Genomic DNA, 13,464 nt, shown 5'->3' on the forward strand with positions numbered 1-13,464 from the left:
CTTCTTGGCAACAAGGCACACTGTTGACTGATATCCAACTTCACGTCCACTGTAATCCCCAGGTCCTTTTCTGCAGAACTGCTACTTAGGGCTGGTCCACACGAACCCCCCAGTTCGAACTAAGATACGCAACTTCAGCTACGTGAATAACATAGCTGAAGTCGAAGTACCTTAGTTCGAACTACAAGGTACTTACCGCGGGTCCACACGCGGCAGGCAGGCTCCCCCGTCGACTCCGTGTACTCCTCTCGCAGAGCAGGAGTATCGGCATCGACGGCGAGCACTTCCGGGATCGATTTATTGCGTCTAGACAAGACGTGATAAATCGATCCCAGAAGATCGATTGCTTACCGCCGAACCCGGAGGTAAGTATAGACGTACCCTTAGCCAGTCAGTCCCCAGCCTGTAGCACTGCATGGGATTCTTCCTTCCTAAGTGCAGGACTCTGCACTTGTCCTTGTTGAACCTCATAAGATTTTGTTTGGCCCAATCCTCCAATTTGTCTAGGTCACTCTGGACCTTATCCCTAACCTCCAGCATATCTACCTCTCCCACCAGCTTAGGGTCATCTGCGAACTTGCAGAGGGTGCAATTCATCCCATCATCCAGATCATTAATGAAAATTTTGAACAAAACCGGCACCAGGACCGACCCCTGGGGCATGCCGCTTGATACTGGCTGCCAACTAGACATCAAGCCGTTGATCACTACCCGTTGAGCCCAACGATCTAGCCAGCTTTCTATCCACCTTACAGTCCATTCATCCAGTCCATACTTTTTTAACTTGCTGGCAAGAATACTGTGGGAGACCGTATCAAAAGCTATGCTAAATTCAAGGTATATCACGTCCACCGCTTTCTCCATATCCACAGAGCCAGTTATCTCATTATAGAAGGCAGTCAGGTTGGTCAGGCATGACTTGCCCTTGGTGAATCCATGCTGACTGTTCCTGATCACTTTCCTCTCCTCCAAGTGCTTCAAAATGGATTCCCTGAGGAGCTGCTCTGTGATTTTTCCGGGGACTGAGGTGAGGCTGATTGGTCTGTAGTTCCCCAAATTATCCTCCTTCTCTTTTTTAAAGATGGGCACTATATTTGCCTTTTTCCAATTGTCCGGGACCTCCCCCGATCATAGGGTGACCAGATATCCCGATTTTATAGGGACAGTCCTGATTTTTGGGTCTTTTTCTTATATAGGTTCCTATTACCCCCAGCCCCGTCCCAATTTTTCACACTTGCTATCTGGTCACCCTACCTGATTGCCACGAGTTTTCAAAGATAATGGCCAGCGGCCACTAGTTGATGTCAGGAGGGGAAATTAATGTGGAGAACAGAAATCAGTGCAGCAGACAATGCAAAAGAAACACAAAACATGAAAAAAGGGGAGACTGTTCTGGGTAGCATTAGGAAAGTCTGTACTCTTGAAAGTGCTTTAAATACTGATGCATTGTTACCCCCTCTTCCAGCCCCTTGAAACAAATCAAATCACTCTCTGGGTTCTGCTGAGTCAGCTTGTATCTGCATTGCAACTTGAGGAACACCTAAAATGAACTAAGAAAGCCCTTCACAAAAATCTTTTCTCTGTGCTTAAACTGGAGTTTTCTCTGGTCAGCTTATCTCTTTACATCATGACAAGCGTTGCTGTTGTGTCTCTTTTATGTTAGTAGCTTATGTCTGGCAGGCTGCAGGGAGAGTGTCAGCGGGCTAGCCCAAACCAGTGTTAGGACCACGAGAACTGAACTACACCAGTAAGCCTTTCAGGGCCAGCTCTCAGTGTGTTGGTGCCTTAGGTGGAGAAGAAAAGAGAGGATGTTTCTTCTGGGTCAAGAGAGCAAAATATCCCAGCAGTGTGTGAATTTCAGAATCCGACTACTGCACCATAAACACCATCTGTGGTGAACTCTGGAACGCGGGCTGTCATGCAGGCCATGGAGTGAAAGCAATGAAATGTCACCTTGTGACTGTGTCTTTCTTGTTTCATTCCCCCCCTTCCTTCTCTGTATTCTCGCTACCTCTTTTGTCTCCCCCAGTTTCATTCTTTTTCTCTGACCTCCACTCATTGCGTCCTCATGTGCTGTTTCCCATTCTGCCCTCCTCTTTGGCTCTTCCAGCCAGCCACCTTTTTCTTTCATTCCTTTGTACTCCCAGGAATGAGTCCAAACACATATTCTCATTCCTGGTGACTGTCGGCTGAGCAGACTTGCATTAGTGACTCTGAGTGCCAGACAATGCTCTGGTGCCATCCGGATGCCAAGCTGTAGGTGGAGACCTGGTTTGTTAGCAGTTAGTCTCTTACCTTCTTTCCATTCCTTCTTCCCATAAGTGGTGGGGGCAATGTGGGACAAGCGACAGTGTCGTTGGTGTGCTGTGCGCGTCACGTGAGCCGCCGATACTAAGCTCTGGAGAGGTAACTGGCACCTTCTCTGGGTAGAGCTCCTCATGCAGCTTTTCCAAGAGGCACTGAAAATTAAAGGCAGAGCCCCGGCTGCCAGGGAACGGCTGTGGGAGGGAGGGAGGGAGGGAGGGAGAGAAGTGGTGCCCAGAGATGTGCCCTTGGAGGCGAGGAAGAGTCAGGGTGTGACATGGGGGCAGCAGGAATGGTGTGTCAGGAATTGAGCTTCGCAGGCTAAGGCAGCACGCTATTCTCTGTTTGTAGTGTAAAAATCTTTCGGGGGACTCGAGGCTGTCAGCTTGAAACTAGCCCAATATTGCGATTTTTGTTGAAACCAGCTTTTGTACCCTGAGCGTGACTGAAAGGTTTCCATGGCGCTTTTAAAGTATTGTCCAGTGGAAATAGCAAAACTCTTCCCTCTGCAGCCCAAACAGCCTGCACTGAGAGCCTGGAAATGACCTGGACCTTGCTGGCTTTCATCATCTGAGATGAGAGAGGGGCCGGAACGAATCAAACCGCCTGAGTAGTGAGAAGGGAATTGGCTTGTTGGGATTCACTCACCGTTAACCATTTACAGGCCAGTTTGGAGCTAGGGCTCGGCCATGCCTGAGAAGGAGTCTGATGTGTGTTGTTCATTCATTTCAAACTGGTTTTTAAATCCTTAAAACCTTCCTTTTGAGAATTCTCAGGGCCCAAAAATTGTTTGTGATCAACCTCCTGTTACTGGAACAGTGCGCTGTGTTCGGTCATTTGGACCTGTGAGGGGAAGAGAGGGAGGAAGAGAGCGCCGGTCAGGCAATCACACATGCATTCACCATGTGTTTGAGAGCACAGTCGCACACACCAAAGGGGGGGCACTGGACTGGGACTCAGGAGACCTAGGTTCCCAGGTCCACCGCTGACCTGTTGGGTGACCTTGGACAAGTTCCCCCTCTTTGGCTCTCCTGTTTCTTTTCCCATCCTTTGTGTTGTCTAGTTAGACAAGCTCCTTGGGGAAGTGCCCAATCGAATGCAGCCTTGATCTTGCTTGGGGCTGGTAGGCTCCTCCATGATACCAATAATAACACCATCACCCAGCAGCGCAGGTGGGCATGGAAGCCGTCCAGGATGTATGAACGCTGTGTCACTTCTGTAGAGGAAACCAAGGCTCTGTACTTGGTCCTGGCCCCAAAGATCCCCTACCCCACCCCGGCATGGCAGCATCAGCAGCTCCCTGATTTTCCAGGCGAATAGAAGCAGCTGGTTGCTTTGGGGCTGCTCTCAGCATGACCAGGCTACAGGGGACCCCGAGTGGATGGATGCTCTGACAGTTCGGCCTTCCCATGCAGCAGGCTGTGCTGGGAATGGCTGTGATTGGTGGGGATGACATGGGGGAGGTGTGATGCTGAGACACAGGAGCTTTGTAAAGATTACACTGTAGAAGTGTATAAACAGTGAGGGGGTTTAGTCATTGGAACACACTCCCGAGGGACGTGGTGGCTTCTCCCTCTCCTCCTGTCTTCGAGACCAGGTGCCTTTCTGTTCTGGAAGGTGCTTTAGTCAGACCCACGTTATTGGGCTCAATACAGGGGTAACTGGGTGAAATGTAAAGGCTTGTGTTACACGGGGCTCCGACGAGAGGATCTAATTGTCCCTTGTGACTTTACACTCCGTGAATCCATGAACAGGGAGGTGTGTCCAAAGAGTGGCCCGTAGTATGTTGCAGACAGTGGTGTTTTCTGCAAGATCCAGCCCGTATATCCAGAGGCGATACCGTGCTGCTAGGGTGTGGGAAGGAATGGTTGGAAAGCAGAGGAGCTCGGATTTGAGTTTGGCCCTGGGAGCATGACAGGGTGAGGCCACGTGGAATGATGTTGGATCGAACTCCTTTGGCTCTGCTACCCTCCTGGGCCAGATTAGCTGCTGGGTGGAGTGCAAAGTTTTCATTTTGACCTACAAAAGCCTTACTGACCCTTAGGGCAGTGTTTCCCAAAGATGGGGCCTGACAAGGGTCTACATGGGTTGTCTGTCATTTCCCGGGCCCCTATGTGTGCCCCAGAAGCTCTCCCACCTCCCTCCCTGTTCTCATGTCTCTGGGCTGGGGCAGCAGGCAGCAGTGTGGGGAGCAGCATTCAGGCAGGAGCAGCATGAAGGAAGTGGCTGGAGCCAGTGAGTGGGCAGTCAGCTTCCTGGAAGCAGGAGGGTGCAGGACTGGGAGAGCCAAGCAGGGGGCTTGGGATGGAGCTGGGGAGGGGAGGGAAAGGGAGAGGGGTCAGGGAGGTGGAGTTAATACAAATTCAATATTGCTGTTGCACAGTTACAGGATTTTTTAAAAAGTAGCCGTTTCTGTCTGTGTGGGCGTACATACAGTGTGTGTGTAATGTCTGTCCTTCTCAAAGGCTCTGTAGGCCCAGTCTAGAAGCCAGTGGAGAATCTTCTCCATTGACTGCAATGGACAGCCTTTGTGCATCATCAAGTAATAGAAATGCTTTAAACAGCCAGCAGTATTCTGTACCGTGCTGCACTGTGTATTGCATCCGTCCATATCCTCCCCGTACTGCTACCAATCCATCCATCTATCCATTGTCAACTGACCTTGGCCCCCTGCAGATCAAAGCCCTCTTTGGCATGGCATGTCTTTATCATGTTAAAATATTGCCGTGCTTGGCCAGTGAGGTTTGGCAAGAAAGGCCCCGTTCCTCCCCAAGGCTGCACCCTCAGGGACTGCACCCCTGAGAGCGTCACGCACCGATGCAGCGATTTAGAGTTTTCTCAACATGGGACAGAGGCCAGTTCACAAACTCTTCTGAGTGACTGAATTAACACTGAAATGGATTCTTCTCGCTCCACAGAGGCTCAACACGCAGAGGTTCCCCACTAGTGGCAGTACTGCCAAGCCTGCAGCTGTAGCAGGCTGCCACGGATAGCTTGAAATGTCCAATGCTCATGCACCGGGATGTCAAGTACAAGCTGCTTTAGGTCGACTGAGAGCTAGTTGGGAATTTGGGATGTCTGCTCCTTTTTATCACAGCCAGATCTTGAGGGGAGGGGAAAGCATGCAAGATGCCCCATGTCATAGGGAACTTCCACCCAGTATTCCCATGAGCCCCCACAAAAGTACACTAGTTTTGGATACAAGACTTGTTACCTACCCAAGTGCTTCCTCCAACTGTAATTTAACTCTACTCCCGCTTTATGGGGGGAGGGATAGCTCCGTGGTTTGACCATTGGCCTGCTAAACCCAGGGTTGTGAGTTCAATCCTTGAGGGGGCCACTTAGGGATGTGGGGCAAAATCAGTACTTGGTCCTGCTAGTGAAGGCAGGGGGCTGGACTCGATGACCTTTCAAGGTCCCTTCCAGTTCTAGGAGATGGGATGGAATATTCCCTGAGCCCGAGAGGCCTAGGAGTTTGGAGAAAGAGTTGGAGGAAGATGCACACTGAATCTTGGGGTTTGCAGCCAGGGTCTCCCAGTCAAAAGGACTTGTAAGGGGCCCCAGGTTTTCTGGGGCTGGCACTGACCACTGTTGTCTAGTCCCATTACTGTATAGCTAGCATTACAGTGTATCTTCAAAAACTGCGAACATTTCAAAATAGGAATTCCTCAGACTTTGAAAGAACCAGCTCCTCAGTCCTGAGACAAAACACAGCGCTGTACAGGTAATAATTTCCTGACTCTGGAGGTGTGGTGTAGGAGTAAGGATAAAGGAACTGAAGAGGATGCAACAAGGTCTCTGCCAGTCTCAATGTTTAAATCTCTTTCTTTTTTGCAGAAACCGCAAGTCCCCTGATTTCAAATCCTTTCCCGCTTTTACAAAGTAAGTGTGATGGATGTTTGTGGTGCTGTCTCCACCCAGCCTTGGTGGTTGTCCTGTCCTGTTAGCATTTTTCATGAATAATTGTTTTTTATTACTGGTCTGTGAGCCAAAATATAAAAAGCATCACTTCTGTCTGTGGCTCTTAAGGGTTTACATGAGATAGACACGAACCAGTGTCGTGAGGGGACAGTCAGTGGCTGCTGTGTCGTTTTGGATCACTTCCAACCTTTGAGTGTCAGGTTTTATCAAACACGGAAAAAAACACATGTTCTAATAGACCAAGGCTTGAAGTTTAAAAATGAACCCATTTTTGAGTTACATGGATATACCGGAAAACGTCTCTTAATGGCTCGGCACGTTGAGCTCTTAGTGATGTAAGAATGGGCATTGTGCCACTGGCCGACTCTTTGGTAATGGGTCAGTATTTAATATACAGGGATTTGGGTTGCTCAGTTTTTAACCTTGACTCTTAGGAGTGGTGAAGCCGTATATTCCAGAAAAGACACCAGCATTTCATCCACATGCATGATTAAGGTACATTCAGTCATTCCTGCACCCCATGTGCACACACAATCTTTTCCTTAGATTTTAGCATGCACTTGTCCAAGCATGCCCGAATTTTAAGGCGTTGGTGGCTAAGGAGCCTGCCTGGTCTCTCTGCTTGTCTGGAATGCTCTGGTTCAGTTGCAGATAAGTAAAACAAAAGACCTGGCATTTTTACATGGCCAGAGTTTAGACCTACAGTCCTTCAAAACACAGTTTGTCTCATTGTTTCCACTTGATCTGAACTCTGCAACCAGAGAGAGAACGAAATAGAGGGACAGAGGGTCCTGTGGCACCTTTGAGACTAACAGAAGTACTGGGAGCATAAGCTTTCGTGGGTAAGAACCTCACTTCTTTTCTTACCCACGAAAGCTTATGCTCCCAGTACTTCTGTTAGTCTCAAAGGTGCCACAGGACCCTCTGTTGCTTTTTACAGATTCAGACTAACACGGCTACCCCTCTGATACGAAATAGAGGGTTGACCCTTGAGAGGATTGTGTTGTCCTATGGTGATCCATCATCCATATCTCGTTGGGATTATGTGGAGTAGCAGATAGGAAGCAATTGGGCTACTATTTAGCTGAGCCTGTCTTTGGGACCTACAAAGCCTCTCTGATTTTGGAGGGTCTATTAGTCGGCAAAAACTGGTTTTCATTTTAAAAGCTTTAAGCAGCTGAGCTATATTTGAATGTGCAGGCAGCTTGCTAGGGCTGGACATTTGTTGTGGTAACGTTTCCCTAAGAGCCACGGGACATTCTCTCTGTTTCACTCTCTCTCTCACTCCCAGTCACACAGGTGGAAGATGAGCACCGAGGATCATTTTAGGCTAATGCAGGCTGCTTCCTGGCCATCAGCTGAGGCAGCTCTTGTAGTGAGTTGCCAATGTGAATTCTGGCTATAAGGCTGGGGAGAGAAGGGCAGTGCATTGAGAGGTGGTGTGGTCTGGTGAACCGATCTCTCAAACTCATCCTTATTTTATTCTAAATGAGTAAGTAGCACAGGAGTGGGGAACGGAGAGATTTGAAGGAGAAGACTTTCGCACGAGTAGCAGGGCCAGCGAGGTCATTGCAGGCCTAAGGGGCAATGTGCGAGGCAGTATTTGAAGGACCCAAAGGGAGCATGAAGATGAGTGGGGTTGGTGAGAACATGGCCCCGGCGGAGGAATAGCAAGAGGGGAGGAATGATTGGTAGACAGGACAGAGCTGGACCCAGGAAGGTGAGGTGGGGAGTTGGTATTAGAGGTGTATGGAGAAGCGAAGCAGGGGGAGGAATCAGAAGGTCAGCGCAGTGAGAGGTGATTTTGATTCCACAGGGAGCAAAGATGCTAAATTGTTTCCCCCAGTTTCAGGCAGGGTAAGGGGCGAATGTTGATGCCTACCTCACTGCTTTGCAAAGGCTTGTGATCCGTCCCCCTGCAGATTGGCTGTATTTTCTAATCCCTTCACAGGCCGGGCGAGAGCCAGAGACCAGCAGCCAAATGGATGGGACAGACTGAGGATTATGAACAATTTCAATCTGAACTGACTCCAGAGGCTGATAGGAAAAGATTTTAAGGGGGTTAAATGATTAAGGGGTTGATTTATATGGAGGTGGTGATGCAGCCGGGAGTTTACCTAGGCAAATGGAGCAAAGCTTGGGGTTTGTAACAGTGTCAGGATTTGTGTTCACATTTCCTTAAGATGTGGTTAGTGGATAAGTAGCCAAGAGACCTCCATGCCGCAGGGCAACTGGCTGATGAGTATGTGGGTATCAGGTCTAGTTAGCAGAGGAAACACAAGGGGAAATGGCCCATACATGGGACCCCAGAGTGGGTGTTCCCCAGATACGGGGAACAGGTAAAGCCACTCAGGGAAGAGGACTTAGTGCAGCGAGGGAAAGGACGCCTGCGAGGGGCCCCCGGGCAAGTGGGAAGAAGCGGTGCCATGTCTGTAACAGACTGGGTCACATGGCCTGGAATTGCCCAGTCTCTAACCACTAGTATAGTTAGTGTAGGTGACAAGTTCTCGTCCCTGCTGATCCACAGAGGATCCGAGTGGTCACATTAGCTGGTGCAGTAGCAGTTCATGCTTTTTAGCTCTGGAGGGTCCCCGTGTGTCGGCCAAGAAAACGGCTGCTTCACACGTCCACTCAGGAGGACCATGGCTCCAGAGGGGCATCCTGCATCTCAAAGCTGTGGAGTAACTGTATGACTCCCCCTCGGGAGGGAGGGAGTTACACAGCCGACTCCTCTGGAGCATACGATGCAAGTTTAAGCCACAGTCCAGCTCGGCTACGTGGTCAAGCTCAGGGGCAGATGGAGACAAACGGCTCGGCTCACTCACAGGAGCTGCAGGCTGCCTTTGTAAATGGAAACGAGTAGTTGGGAGAATGAGGGGCTCTTCCCTCCCCCACCCCGGCCAGGGAACAGAGATGGGAAGCTTAGAAGCCCTCCCAGGTGTCTGTGAGAATGCACATGGGCTTGGGTTGGTGGAGGGGAGAATTCTGCCCTATTCCCCACACAGTGTGTGAACCAAGCTGGCTTCGGTGCAAGGACTCTGAGGCCACCTGGAATGGCTAGGAAAGCAAGTCCTCTGCCGCCCCTTATCGTGGAAACTGGGATGTCTCCACAGTAGAGCCTGATGTGCAACCATCCTGGAGATGGGGTAGAGCGAGGAACTGGTCTCTGGAGAGAGAACCAAGGATTTTCACTCAAAAGGGAAATGGTTTCCTCATACCCACGTAGCCTAGCATGGGGGACCGACACCCTGAGAAGGCATGCCAGAGCTGGGGGGCCCCACCTGACAATGGGGAACCAGAGCCCAGGAGTTACTGCTTGGTTAACACCAGCTTTGCGGGGGGACCAGGCCTGTCTTGATCACAGGGGTGCTGCCTAGAAACCCTAGAGTAAAGCCATGGTGGCTGGCACTGTAGGGGATAAGGGCTTACTGCCTGCCTGATGCCCCAGCAGACAATCAGAGGAAAAAGTGGTAGGGTCAGGTCCCAGCTTCAACCCAGAAGTTCTGTGGTAATGGGGGCATGTGAGGGCATGTGAAATCTTCCCATACGTACTGTGACAAAGTTCCTCCTCTATCTTGGCAGGTCCTGCGCTTATTGGCAGATTTTCTTGCCTCAGAGATTCACCATGTGGGTTGGGGAACAGCCCAGAGACCTTCCCCTCTGGAAGAACCCACAGTCCAGGTCAATTGGGAGGTTTGGGGGGAACGCGGGCCCACCCTCTACTCCGGGTTCCAGCCCAGGGCCCTGTGGACTGCAGCTGTCTATAGTGCCTCCTGTAACAGCTGCATGACAGCTACAACTCCCTGGGCTACTTCCCCATGGCCTCCTCCAGACACCTTCCTTATTCTCACCACAGGATCTTCCTCCTGGTGTCTGATAATGCTTGTGCTCCTCAGTCCTCCAGCAGCACATCCTCTCACTCTCAGCTCCTTGTGCCTCTTGCTCCCAGCTCCTCACACTCGCACCACAAACTGAACTGAGCTCCTTTTAAAACCCAGGTGCCCTGATTAGCCTGCCTTAATTGATTCTAGCAGCTTCTTCTTAATTGGCTCCAGGTGTCCTAATTAGCCTGCCTGCCTTAACTGGTTCTAGCAGGTTCCTGATTACTCTAGTGCAGCCCCTGTTCCGGTCACTCAGGGAACAGAAAACTACTCATCCAGTGACCAGTATATTTACCCTCTACCAGACTCCTGTACCCCACTGGTCTGGGTCTGTCACAGTACCCATCCAGTTTGGTCAAAGGGGGCGATAGCAGATGCTGGCACCATTCAGCTTCGATGCGGGGAGATGTGTGACATATTTGGAGCTGCTCTGTAATAACTTCTGAGTATTGTATTATAGGGGGCTGTTCAGAAAAAGAATGACTCAGCATAAGGCTCAAGAACTGTGGCAAATTGAAAAAAGAACATCCTCGAGAGGAGTGTATTATTCAGGGGAACAAAATTGAGATTCAGGGACCAAGTAGGCGTGTCTGAAGAAGTGGACATTACGCCTATAGGCAAGATAGAAATGTGTGCAGACTGCTGACTGTTTTCAAATCCTTCTTTTCTAATTGCTTTGTTCCAAGTGCAAAATAAGGAATCCTCTGGTTTCAGAAGGCTGTCAACACCGCTCTCAGACTCCGGAAGGGAATACGCCCAGGCACTCTAACGCAAACAGATCTGCTGGGAAAAGAACGGTTGCTATACAGGGTATTGTAGCCCAGGGCCCAGTCTAGGAGTGGGAGAATCACAAAATTCCCGCCCAGGAGAGGTAAAGGCACAAAGCCTGGTACTTGAGGGGGTGCATTTGGAGGGGACAGAGAGGAGGAAACAAGAGGTTCACCTAGCACTGTGACCATGACGGGGACATTTTGGGTAGTCTGGAGGGGTGTAAGGCAAGTGTCAGGTAGGTCACAGAGGTTTCACTAGCCTAGGCAAGAGTCCAGGGCATGACACTTCTGTAGCAGGGCAGAAAGGAAAGACTTCAGAGATGTTTGGGAGGAGATCAACGGGAGAGGAGTCAAGAATGATACCCGGAGGTGGGCCATTCCCAGCAGGGATGGTGAAACAATCTCCTCTGATGGGGAGGTGAGGAATTGAGAGATAGCTGGACAGCACTTGTAATCCAAAGGACAGCATGAAGGGTGGGGAGTGGAGAGAGACTAGCAAAGAAACAGAGTTCAAGAGAAATGGGTAGACAACAAAGGGAAGGGATAACTGGGAGAAAGAAGATGCTTTTTAAAAATAGAAAATTTGAGAATTTAAAAAGAGAAATGACAGGGAAAAAAGAAAATAGGTGTGGAGTCCAGTGGGATGAGATGAGTTTGGAAGGAGAGATGAAGAGGATAAAGAATTGAAGGAAATAATGAAGAAGAGAAGCATGCAGCTTCAGGGTACTGGATTTAGTGTAATTGATTTATGCTCTTTTATTTTGCTGTACTTCCCAGAAAGATGTCCTGTATCTCTGAGTTTGGGGTAGGGGAGAGGGATGGTTTTTTTGAGTGTTTATGTTCAGGATCCTATAGAATTCTGCAGAACTTGCCACAGAATTTACCCCTTGATACAGAATTGAGCAGCAGAATTTCAACTTTTTAAATTTTATAATACTTTTTTAAAAGTGAAGAAAACTTTCAAAATATGAACCAAAGAGAAATTAATGCAGTGCTGTCTTCCTGAGTCAGTCGGCAGCCTGAAACAGACTCTGAGCGTTGTGAATTGCCCCATTCATGTTAATCATATTGACTCTGAAACCTAGTGATAGTTTACTAGTTGCCATTGTTAACTATTTCACTGCTGATCATTTTACTAGAAACTTCCAGTCTGTATGTCTGCCCCACATTCCCAAACAGCTTCCCACTCCACCTCAAGTGCCAAAACCCTTAAGTGCCTTGTGTTCAGTTGCCAAAGCCTCCTGCTTTCCCCTAACAACTATTTTGATTTAGTTATTATATTTCCAAACTTCCACACCATCATGAGAATGTGGCGGGAGCATAAAGGGAATGATGTCAAATTAAATGAAGGGCTGAGCTGAAACAGCCTCAGTGTTCCCCTCATTTCAATTGGACAGATGCTCGTATAGCTTCTGTCTGTTGTTTCGCTGGTGTGTGTTTAATCCCTACGGTTGTTTTCCGATGCCTCAGCTTCCTAGGTTTCTGTGCAGGGGGCCTTGTTGGTTTTCCCCCTCCCACCGTATGCAGCTCTGTTCTAGTTTCTGTTCTTCACTATCTGAGAGGGACGACTGCAGGGTTGTAGCCAAGTTAGTTATGCCTGGAAAGTGAGTGTTCTGGACCTTTTGAGATGCTTGCTAATTCCTTTGTGCATATGTGATTTGCTATGGTATTTCTCAGGAATAGAATGTAAGATCATATTTTTCCCTACATATGTAGATAAACATTGGTAGTATATTTTAGCACTGAGTATTACTCTGTGTATGCCCGAGAGAGTCCATAAGAGTCATTTATATGCAGAGTATACATTCTGTATCCAAACTACTGTTGTGAAGTGTAACGCCACAGACTAATGGTGCAGATGTGCTGGCATAGATGAAGATGCAGAATTAAATTGCACACTGACAACATTGCTATACATGGTGTCCTGATAGCACATCTTGTGATCAGTGCACGACGACTAATACTATTATTAAAACTAAGCAACGGCAAATATACTTGTATGTCAACTCAGTAAAAAATTAAGTTTTCAATTTACTTCTCCTTGTCAGATTGGAACTAAACTAGCATTCAGCTCATTAGTGGTCCAAGTGTGAGTCTGTACACACATTCCTACTGACTAAAGACATAGTTTTAACAGCATTTCCATCTCTCTGCTCTGACTGGCGGATTAGCTGTGATGCTCTGCTCAGGCCCCTGGCGCAGCTCCGTTTGCTTTGCTGCACTCCTGCTCAGACCCTCAGTCCACCCTAGCCGCCCAGTGCTGCTGTGCCACTGCCCAGGGCAACCAGCCCACCTTGGTCTGAGCTTGACTGGTGGCCAGAAAGCTGCTTGCCCACACAACACTCCTACTTGTGCCAGCTTCTGGGTAGCAGGATTTCTCACAGCCTGATGCCCTGCTGGGGGTGCCAAGCTCAGAGCTCCACCCCCTCAGAGCTCTGCCTTTCCCTCTGGCCTCGTCTTGCTCAGGAAAGGAGGCAGAGGCTGGAAATGACAGAACTGCTTCTAAAATTAAATTCAGTGAAAGACAAAAAAGACTAGAAAGGAACTAAAAAGAGACCAAGTCTCCAGAAGCGGTAGGTTACGGAACT

General features: G+C 49.0%; 1 protein-coding gene across 21 annotated transcripts in view; it reads left to right on the forward strand.

The window, feature by feature from the left end:
- Positions 1-13,464, forward strand: part of ZNF618 (zinc finger protein 618) — a 279,775-nt gene that overhangs the window by 250,533 nt on the left and 15,778 nt on the right. For all 21 annotated transcript variants that reach the window (XM_042843453.2, XM_042843452.2, XM_008173821.4 and 18 more), the window contains one exon: positions 6,142-6,186. In XM_042843453.2, the coding sequence (XP_042699387.1) occupies positions 6,142-6,186 (45 nt within the window). The remainder of the gene's footprint in view (positions 1-6,141; positions 6,187-13,464) is intronic.

The sequence above is a fragment of the Chrysemys picta genome, chromosome 18 (genome assembly GCF_011386835.1).
Source record: "Chrysemys picta bellii isolate R12L10 chromosome 18, ASM1138683v2, whole genome shotgun sequence".
In the NCBI taxonomy this organism is placed as follows: Eukaryota; Metazoa; Chordata; order Testudines; family Emydidae; genus Chrysemys; species Chrysemys picta.